We start from the raw sequence: 10,928 nt of genomic DNA, 5'->3' as shown, positions 1-10,928 counted from the left end.
GGCCAGGCTCGAATTGTGATTTAAACACCTTAGTGTTCCAATGACACTAAAATACACCATCATCCGTATGGCTCAACTTGTGATGCAAACACCTTAGTGTTTTAACGACACTAAAATACATCATCATCCGTATCCTGACAGTAAATGTGCCAAGACACTAAAACGCAGCTTCCGTATTCCAACTGTAAATGTATAATGCTAAAACGCATCATACATCTTCAAATGACTGAAAATAACTTTCAGTCATTTTCATAACTTTACGGTGCATAAACTGGTTATCAGTGGGCCGTCCAGACCATCGTGTGGGCCGTCCAGACCATCGTGTGGGCCGTCCAGACCATCGTGGACCGTCCAGACCATCGTGGACCGTCCAGACCATCGTGGGCCGTCCACACCATCGTGTGGGCCGTCCACACCATCGTGGACCGTCCACACCATCGTGGTGGAAGGTCACATTAACTACTTACCACTCAGTACAACAATTGCTCTGCCTGTGAATATTCTTCCTTTCTTTTTGCAAATCACCTGCCAGAAAAGTATGAAAATTATGTTTGTTTTCTTTTTACTGTCATGATATAACAACCTGTCCTCTTGCAAATTACGTCAGAATTTGGCCGTTTGACCGTGTGGCCGAAAACGGCCGTAATTTGAAAATTAATCAAAACGTCATGAAAAACTTTCAATTAAAGTTTCCTCTCCTAACCTTACCGAGTAAGCCAGAGGACTCAAATAGAAAACGGGACAGTACATCCCTTTCATGAGCCGATTTCATTTCAAATCGTGTTCATTTTTGGCCATGGCGAACATACGAGCGGAAAGCGACGTTATTTTTAAGAGGACGGGTTGTATATGATCAGATATGCACACATTACCATAATTTAGATTTGTATTTATGTTGAAAAGTAGACGAGACATTGAAATTTTCATGACATTTTGAACAACCACTAGAGGCGCACAATCTTGTATAAACGCACATTTTGCATGCCGTTTATTCTCTAGCAAAATCATTTGTGAACATTTCGACATGAAATTTATCGTTATAACTCAAAAACCGTCCAAAAATACTATAAAAATTTTAGGCATCAACAAGCTAAACCATGCGAAGTCTGGAGCGTTTACAGTTAGAGATACACTGACAGTCCACAACTTTAAGGTGCTATGTGTAGCCAGATTACTATTATTCCAAATTTGTAATGAAGGGGGCCCTGACGGCTGAGTGGACAGAGAACGGGTTCATAGTCCTGAGGTTCTGGGTTCGATCCCCGGCGGAAACAAATGGGCAGTTTCTTTCACCTTGATGCCTCCTGTTCACCTAGCAGTAAATAGGTACCTGGGAGTTAAACAGCTGCTGCTTCCTGAGAGTGTGTAACAAAGGAGGCCTGGTCGAGGACCGGGACGCGGGGACGCTAATCCCCGAAATCATCTCAAGATAACCTCTTGAAGATAGGTGAAAATAGGCCTCAATAATGAATGTAACCCATGTATGTACATTTCAACGATGACAGATAATAACTACAGATAACTGATAACAAAATGCTTTGGCTATTAGATTAAATAACTCGTCTACAATGCCTAGAATTTTCAACATATTTATCAATCAACATTTGGAAAACTAAATTTTGAAGGAAGTTGAGTTTGTCAGGCAACTTTAGCTTTTAGGAACAGCAGATGTGTGTGTATATATCTTAAATATATGCAGGCGATGAGTCACAATAACGTGGCTGAAGTATGTTGACCAGACCACACACTAGAGAGTGAAGGGACGACGACGTTTCGGTCCGTCCTGGACCATTCTCAAGTCGACTGTGAGAATGATCGACTTGAGAATGGTCCAGGACGGACCGAAACGTCGTCGTCCCTTCACTTTCTAGCGTGTGATCGACTCGAGAATGGTCCAGGACGGACCGCAACGTCGTAGTCCCTTCACTCTCTAGTGTGTGGTCTGGTCAACATCTTAAATATATAATTACATATACAGAGTACTGTATATAAACTGGGTAATCAAGACTGCTTTCCATGATACTAAATGACATGTTCTTACTGATAGCATGTGGTAATCCATTTACTGAAGAAAAAAAAATCAGGACATATTCAGAAGATGCACCGATACTCGCACAATATAAATACAGTGTTGTTGAAAACACGCATATACTCCATTTATAGCAAAATGGTACACACACACGATTCTCACCCCTGTCAAAACACACGCACACGCAGCTTTGAGCACACAGTTTTTGTTGTAGCATTATTGACTGGGTTAAACGCACCTCCACAATAAAACTTTTAACGACAAATTAAGACTGAAAACCATCTTCATGATTATACGTATAATTAAACGAACAAATCCACAAGGTTTGCGTCTCGGAGAGGCTGCGGGACCCGTGTGAGAGCAGCAGCAGCACTCTCGGTTGCAATTCATTTACCCCATGTCGAGACACAGTCTATTAAGGCAGCGTCTGGGATCTTTCCGGACGTAGGTTCGAACCCACATCACGGCCCTTGTGGATTTGTTCATTTGATACATCACGCTATTGTGATTTCTGTGTGTATTATATAATTAATAATGTAGTATCCATTTTGATGCTTAATATCTAACTGCAAAGGATACTACCACCCCCCCCCAATCTCATCAATCCTGCATAGACAATTAATTTAAGAAAAGATGTTATCGACATGCATCGAGATGCAAGGTTTTGTCCGGATTACTAAGCCACAGGAAGTAAGTGATGTTACCTATCCAGGTCTGGATAATCTGGATATTCCTACACGATCCTAAACTTTCTTACAAAATAAATAAAAAAATAGATAAACTGTATAGATATATATGCAAAAGTAAGACTAAGTATGGAACCAATATTTACTTAAGTTTTGACATAACAGTAAAAAAGGATAATTACAATACAGTAGATAATAAAATGATATTCCCAGTGATTAATGATGGCGGTTCTAACTGATGACTGTTTAATTAAAGACATTTTGATATTGAAACGCGTATAATTACCACGTGGGGGACTTTCACAATCGCCCGTATTTATCGTAAATTTCTATACAAATTTCAACACTTAAACCAGATCCTACAAACCACTGTTACAACCAGAAAACTCTGGAAAGTTATAACCGTGACGATGATCACAAGTCACCGCTTTCCCATCCCAAATCCTTATTCTGATCCCTTCCAAGTGCTATATAGTCGTAATGGCTTGGCACTTTCCCCCCTCTGATAATTCCCTTCCCTTGCCCAAAGGCAAATTTGGGGCAAACGACACTAACATTGAATCAACGTTGATGACGTCGATCCTGCGATGATTACACACAGTTTGTGTATGTTTTATCCATTGGGTTTACCTTTTACCTTTGCTGGTACCACACATGTCTACGAGACCTGGAGCAACAGTACTTTTAACAATATGGTTTGAAACCTGACGTAAATTAAAAAAAAAAAAAAAAACTTCCACACACACATACTTCCCTTGCAATCTTATGCGCACGCGTGCGCGCACACACACACACACTACTAGAAATTTGGTAAACCAATTAGCAATACATATCAAAATTGGTAAAACTATATATTATTAAAAATGATGGGCAGCAACTCCTGGGCCACTTAAGTTGTACTGGCAGTGGTATAGGGGCCTCAGTGACACCATCTACACACTTTTGTACTGGGGTGCAGCAGTCCCCTCACGCAGCAGAACGACCCTGAGTTGTAGTAGAGATTTCCACGTCACTGTACACTACATTTCTTATCCACTACACTATCTGCGGGAGTCAAAACAAATGCATATTTTTTTTTTTTTCCGAAGTTCAAAAACATTACAGCACACAAAAAATACACAAGTTTATGCAGGCGATGAGTCATAATAATGTGGCTGAAGTATGTTGGCCAATCCACACACTAGAAAATGAAGGGACGACGACGTTGCGGTTCGTCCTGGACCATTCTCGAGTCAATTCTGAGAATGGTCCAGGACGGACCGAAACGTCGTCGTCCCTTTATTTTATAGTGTGTGGATTGGTCAACACAAAAGTTTATATATAATGGGAGATAAAAGCACATTTAAATAACATTACTATTTCAGTATCGATAAAATTATGTAAATTCTCTTGGTTAGAGATAAAGCCCTATTTACTTGTCCTGCTTGTTGGAATGATGGTCCAATGGTCCTAGTGAGTCAACACAATTTCTCAAATTCATTCGCATATCCCATCTTCATTCCTTTCCCCCCCATCCCATCCCAGATCCTTATCCTGGTCCCCCCCCCTTCCAAGTGCTATATAGTCGTAATGGGTTGGTACTTTCCCCCGATAATTCCTTCCGTCCCATCTCTTTTACTCAGTCCTCATATCTGAGCTCAGACTAAAAGGCGGGATATGTGGCCTGAATAAGAGAACTGTGATGCAAGGACTTAAATATTTAGGATATGAAGACTAACTTAATACTCTAGTTGGGATATGCAAACACACGACATGCTTTGATGTTGACCAAACCACACACTAGAAAGTGAAGGGACGACGATGTTTCGGTCCGTTCTGGACCATTCTCAAGTCGATTGTGAGAATGGTCCATGATGGACCGAAACGTCATCGTTCCATCACTTTCCAGCGTGTGGTCTGGTCAACATACTTCAGCCACGTTATTGTGACTCGTCGTCTGCAAGCTTCGATACAAGGACTACCTATCCATATATCAACGCTCTTAGTCTGTCCTTATTTGGCAGTTCATTGTCTAAGAGCTGTGAGATGGGGGGCCAAGAGCTGGGAGACGGGGGGCCAAGAGCTGGGAGACGGGGGACCAAGAGCTGGGAGACGAGGGACCAAGAGCTGGGAGACGAGGGACCAAGAGCTGGGAGACGAGGGACCAAGAGCTGGGAGACGAGGGACCAAGAGCTGGGAGACGGGGACCAAGAGCTGGGAGACGAGGACCAAGAGCTGGGAGACGAGGACCAAGAGCTGGGAGACAAGGACAAGAGCTGGGAGACGAGGACAAGAGCTGGGAGATAAGGACAAGAGCTGGGAGATAAGGACAAGAGCTGGGAGACGAGGACCAAGAGCTGGGAGACGGGGACCAAGAGCTGGGAGACGGGGACCAAGAGCTGGGAGACAAGGACAAGAGCTGGGAGACGGGGACCAAGAGCTGGGAGACAAGGACCAAGAGCTGGGAGACAAGGACAAGAGCTGGGAGACGGGGACCAAGAGCTGGGAGACGAGGGACCAAGAGCTGGGAGACGGGGACCAAGAGCTGGGAGACGGGACCAAGAGCTGGGAGACGGGGACCAAGAGCTGGGAGACGAGGACAAGAGCTGGGAGACGAGGACAAGAGCTGGGAGACAAGGACAAGAGCTGGGAGACGAGGACAAGAGCTGGGAGACGAGGACAAGAGCTGGGAGACGGGGACCAAGAGCTGGGAGACGAGGACCAAGAGCTGGGAGACAAGGACAAGAGCTGGGAGACGAGGACAAGAACTGGGAGACGAGGACCAAGAGCTGGGAGACAAGGACAAGAGCTGGGAGACGAGGACAAGAGCTGGGAGACGAGGACCAAGAGCTGGGAGACGAGGACCAAGAGCTGGGAGACAAGGACAAGAGCTGGGAGACGAGGACAAGAGCTGGGAGATGGGGGACCAAGAGCTGGGAGACGGGGGACCAAGAGCTGGGAGATGAGGACCAAGAGCTGGGAGACGAGGGACCAAGAGCTGGGAGACGAGGGACCAAGAGCTGGGAGACGAGGGACCAAGAGCTGAGAGACGAGGACCAAGAGCTGGGAGACGGGGGACCAAGAGCTGGGAGACGGGGACAAGAGCTGGGAGACGAGGACCAAGAGCTGAGAGACGAGGACCAAGAGCTGGGAGACGGGGGACCAAGAGCTGGGAGACGAGGACCAAGAGCTGAGAGACGAGGACCAAGAGCTGGGAGACGGGGGACCAAGAGCTGGGAGACGGGGGACCAAGAGCTGGGAGACGAGGACCAAGAGCTGAGAGACGAGGACCAAGAGCTGGGAGACGGGGGACCAAGAGCTGGGAGACGGGGACAAGAGCTGGGAGACGAGGACCAAGAGCTGAGAGACGAGGACCAAGAGCTGGGAGACGGGGGACCAAGAGCTGGGAGACGGGGACAAGAGCTGGGAGACGGGGGACCAAGAGCTGGGAGACAAGGACAAGAGCTGGGAGACAAGGACAAGAGCTGGGAGACAAGGACAAGAGCTGGGAGATGGGGGGCCAAGAGCTGGGAGACGGGGGGGCCAAGAGCTGGGAGACGGGGGGCCAAGAGCTGGGAGACGGGGGACCAAGAGCTGGGAGACAAGGACAAGAGCTGGGAGGCCAAGAGCTAGGAGACGGGGGGCCAAGAGCTGGGAGACGGGGGGCCAAGAGCTGGGAGACGGGGGGCCAAGAGCTGGGAGACGGGGGGCCAAGAGCTGGGAGACGGGGGGCCAAGAGCTGGGAGACGGGGGGCCAAGAGCTGGGAGACAAGGACAAGACCATCTACACATTCTACCCCTCGTCTCTCTCTTAACGTAGAATAGTTTAATTTATCTAGCCAATTGATTTGTGCTCTAGTTTAGCACTGTCTATCTAATCTACCTAGGAAGTATCTTTGATGTACCCAATCTAACAAGGAGCCATCTTTGAGGTATCTTATCTACCTAGGAACTATCTTTGATGTATCCAATCTAACAAGGAACCATCTTTGAAGTATCGTATCTACCTAGGAAAACATTTGAGGGGAAGACTACTAAATGGTACTACCTCAAAAGAATATTGGCATTTCACCCGAGAACTGCTTATATGTGATTAAAGTAACTACCCTGGAAACACAAACCGTAACTGTCTCTATTTTCCGCTTGTTACAACGTGTAATAAAGGTGTTACATCTTGGCTTAACGTGTTTATGACGTATTAGAACGTTGTTACAACTTGCTATAATGGTTGTTATAACTGGTTAGGTGGTGTTAAAACTTGTTCGAACGTTGCACCAACGTCGTAGTTTCGGTGTGTGTTTGGCGGGTAGCAAAACGGTCCCAAGAATTATCTTAACCAAGAAATATTCGACAAACAAAAATTGGCAAAAACGAGTCATCTCACTTGCTTTTGGTGGGAGAACTTTTACTCTCCTCGGTCAGCCGGACGCTGACTGCCGAGGAGCATGCCGATTCCTGCTTCACCGGTGACGTCAAGGAACCGTTAAAGGAGGAAAAGAGTTTCTTCGATGTTCTCCGCTGCTCCTCCCAACTGGCTGCTAACTGCTTCTGAACACTCGGGTCTTGCATTCTTGGCAAAGGAATTGAATATATTAGTGTCGGAAACTGGCATTTAGGGGTACCGAAATATGGATTTCAGAAACAGGTGCACCGTTATTTGGTACACCAAATGAAGGACAGGTCATTGGACTATGGAAATAAATAAGAGTTTTTGGAAGAGATAAATGTTAACCACAGAGTATGAGATGTATGGGGGGGGGGGGGGGGGGGGGAGAGACAGAATACAGAGACTACTTCAAGAAATTGACCCCAACCACCTGGACTGGCTTTCTGCAAGGTCAGGGCTCGAACCCTCTTGTTCCAAGTGGTTGGGAACATTCCTCAACTCTGCGTTCATGTCTCGGCCTCTTGTCCTATTCCAGTACCTTAAATCTTCATACCCCAGCTCCTTTGTCTCGTATCCTTTCCAAGTGCTAGTCATACTGTCTTAATGCTTTCACCTAATACCTGGGACCAGATTCACGAAGCAGTTACGCAAACACTTGCGAACCTGTACATCTATTCTCAATCTTTGGTGGTTTTATTTACAATTTTTAAACAGTTAATGAGCTCCGAAGCACCAGGAGGCTGTTTATAACAACAGTTGATTGGCAAAGTTTTCATGCTTGTAAACTGTTAAATAAATGTAACCAAAGCCGTCAAAGACTGAGGAAAGATGTACACGTTTGTAAGTACTTGTGTAACTGCTTCGTAAATCTGGCCCCTGGATTGTACCTAGATGAGGTTCTCGTAGTTCTTATACTCCCAAGATCGGCCCGGGACATGGTTTAACTTGTGAGAGCTTGGTCCAAACAGGCTGTTGCTTGCAGCGGCCCGCAGGCTCTCACATTCGCTACAGCCTGGTAGATCTCACACTCGCACTTTCAAGACACTTATGACCCACCAAGTCCTCAGATGACAATAACTGCACTTTAATGAAGATTTATATTGTTATTTTAACCCTTACAATCTATTGAAAATATTACCAAATTGACTCATGGGGTTGGGAGCTTAACCCCTGGGTTGCTCCGTTATTAATAAAATCCACCAGTGAACTGACTTTTAACATCTGAATGTACTGAATAACATCTGTACTGTATGAATATACTGTATGAATGTACTGAATTTAACATCTGAATGTACTAACTGACTGAATGATTTGCATCCAATAAATGAGATTGGAAATTATTGAGTTAGCAAAGGGCGAGCGTTGCGTAATACGTGTCGGAAATTGGATTACTACAGATAAAAACAATCAAACAATCGGTGAAGTCCCCCAATCATCGTTTGACATTTAGGTGTGTTTTAACCGTTCTGCAAAGTTAGACGGATTCAGAAATTAAGGATATGAGCAGACTAGGACACTGAAAGACACATACGCACACATGTGGCTGGAGTATGTTGCTACAATTCAATATATTTATTAATACACAGATTAGCTAATAATACACAAAAACAACACTTGGTCATCAATCAGTGAATAACATGAAACATATCATACCATTAGCATTTCTCGCATCGATTACCTCACCAACGACTGCCATGAGCGTGTAACTACATTATCGGACTGAAAACTAAAAACGTTATCACGAGACGACCCTAACACGACGCACAATGAATGGTGAGAACATCATCTTGAAGTTATCTCGAGATGATTTTGGGGCTTAGTGTCTCTGCACCCCGGTCCTCGACCAGGCCTCCTTTTTGTTACACACACCCAAGAAGCAGCAGCTTGTAGCAGCTGTCTAACTCCCAGGTACCTATTTACTGCTAGATGAACAGTATAATCAGAGAGAAACAAACTCTGTCCGTTTGTTTTCACCTCCACCGGGGATCGAACCCGGAACCTCATGACTACGAATTCAAAGCAGTGTCCACTCAGCTAACAGGCGCCCTCTGCTTATGGTGCTTATGTAACTCAAATTACCAGTAAATATGCAGGATTTTCAAGAAGACTGACGATATTGTTGATTGCATCAAATTCACACACACACACCCTTTCTACGTGTTATGAACCTGGTATCTCCTACAACAGTAGAGGATACCGTCTCTACTTTGTGTCTTTGCAATAACAAAGAGCAATGTAAGATCTTAATTATTAAACTGTCATTGTAGGCATTAGAGGAAATGTCAATGTTAACAACGCACAATTCCAAAACACAATTATCAGAAGCTTAAGTAAATGATCAACATAAAATATTTGTACGTGAAAAAATACAATCTTGTACACTTCGGGATAAAAAAAAAAATTGAAAATGTCTTAATTTACAAATTATAATCAATTCTTTCTTGAAAAGGCTGCATATATTATTATAAATCTGGCAGGACACGTGTATGCACGCAGCTTGAATTGTTTACTAATCAAGCGAAGACCCAAGTGGCCCTTCGACACCAGGGGGGAAAGATTAGTGTTCGTGAAGATGGGCAGTGAGCTACAAAGCACATCACGAGGCCTTAAAGAACACAAAACCCACACATCCCTTATCACAAGGGGGGGGGGGGGGGGGAAGGGGTGGAAAACAGAGCTCTTAGCCTGCTATCAGCTATCGAGACCAGGAAATCGTCTCCTGTACCCTCCGGGGTATAAATACAAAGGCAAAACCATAAAAGCCCTTACGGGCTATTCATGCCCGTGCCACCTCTTGGGTGGCATAATCTTTATCAGTCAATCAATCATAAAAGCCACCAGATGATTCCCAAGGTACTCGCATGAAGTGTGAACAGATCATCCTTCTTTTGTGACTAGATCCCAAGTATTGTGTTGACTCTGGGTATCAGAAGGATGCTGGAACAGGAAGACCTTCAACATGCTCTTTGCTCGCAAGTGAGATTGAAGGTGAATCATAATTATATTGCCTCAAGTTCATTTTGAAACGAGTGAATGGAACCTGCCCGCCAGCAATCTGCTTCATGTTGCTCTCTCGTCATCGAGACAGCAGTCTGCGTTACCTGTTTCACCCTCAACAGTAAACCACGTGTGGCTTGTCCCATGTTACATGAATCACGGCTAGTTTAGGGGTTCATGGCTATTTGAGAGATTTAAGTGTACAGATTTATATAGTGAACATATTAATGTTCTTAGCCTTTACAAGACTTAAATGTATGTAATAATAATCACTACTGAACCCAGCCAAGCACGATAATAGTTCACCAGTCAGTTTTAAATTGTTGCGCCTCATTTAGGCTTTATATACCATTTTTGTTATACTGTAATTTCACATTTGTTATAAATCTGTTAACAAATGACCAACACCAAATAACAAAGCCAAGAGAAATAGTAATTGATATGGTAGAAACATGTTATGAAATCACTTCGAATGAACTTATCTTTGGGTATGCTTGCTTGCGGTGAAGTCGTAATATCACGACACACGGATGGTCCCCCTTGGCCGGTTTTCGGCCCTCAAAACAACTATCATTCACTGACTAGACAGTGGAAGAAGGAGCAGTATATTAAAGAAGCCACGACACTCAAGGATCCAAGCTCAGGACCCCTGGAGAAAAGCTTAAGTCACAACAAGAGCCCCAGTTTAACCCCCTTGAATCATTTCGACAGCTAGTCGTCGCGGTCGCTTCAATTGGCGTTCTTGTTACGTGACTTTCAACTTTTGTCATGTCTGTGGGGGATTATGGTCTAACATACACACAGCCGGAAAATGTTGTGGACATCGGTTTGTTAAATTCCATTTTTCAAC

At 44.6% G+C, this 10,928-nt stretch overlaps 1 protein-coding gene across 2 annotated transcripts in view; it reads right to left on the bottom strand.

Annotated features, from left to right (window-relative positions):
- Positions 1-2,974: 2,974 nt before the first annotated feature.
- Positions 2,975-10,928, bottom strand: part of LOC123755809 (polycomb protein suz12-A) — a 76,214-nt gene continuing 68,260 nt past the window's right edge. The window contains exons 12-13 of one of the 2 annotated variants that reach the window (XM_069305462.1): positions 7,079-7,264; positions 2,975-3,759 (exon numbers count right to left, since the gene is read on the bottom strand). In XM_069305462.1, the coding sequence (XP_069161563.1) occupies positions 3,756-3,759; positions 7,079-7,264 (190 nt within the window). In that variant the 3' untranslated portion in view covers positions 2,975-3,755. The remainder of the gene's footprint in view (positions 3,760-7,078; positions 7,265-10,928) is intronic. The other variant, XM_069305461.1, reaches the window with a different exon arrangement.

The sequence above is a fragment of the Procambarus clarkii genome, chromosome 55 (assembly GCF_040958095.1).
Source record: "Procambarus clarkii isolate CNS0578487 chromosome 55, FALCON_Pclarkii_2.0, whole genome shotgun sequence".
In the NCBI taxonomy this organism is placed as follows: domain Eukaryota; kingdom Metazoa; phylum Arthropoda; class Malacostraca; order Decapoda; family Cambaridae; genus Procambarus; species Procambarus clarkii.
Note: the sequence above shows the minus strand (reverse complement) of the source record. Positions and strands in the feature narration are given on the sequence as shown.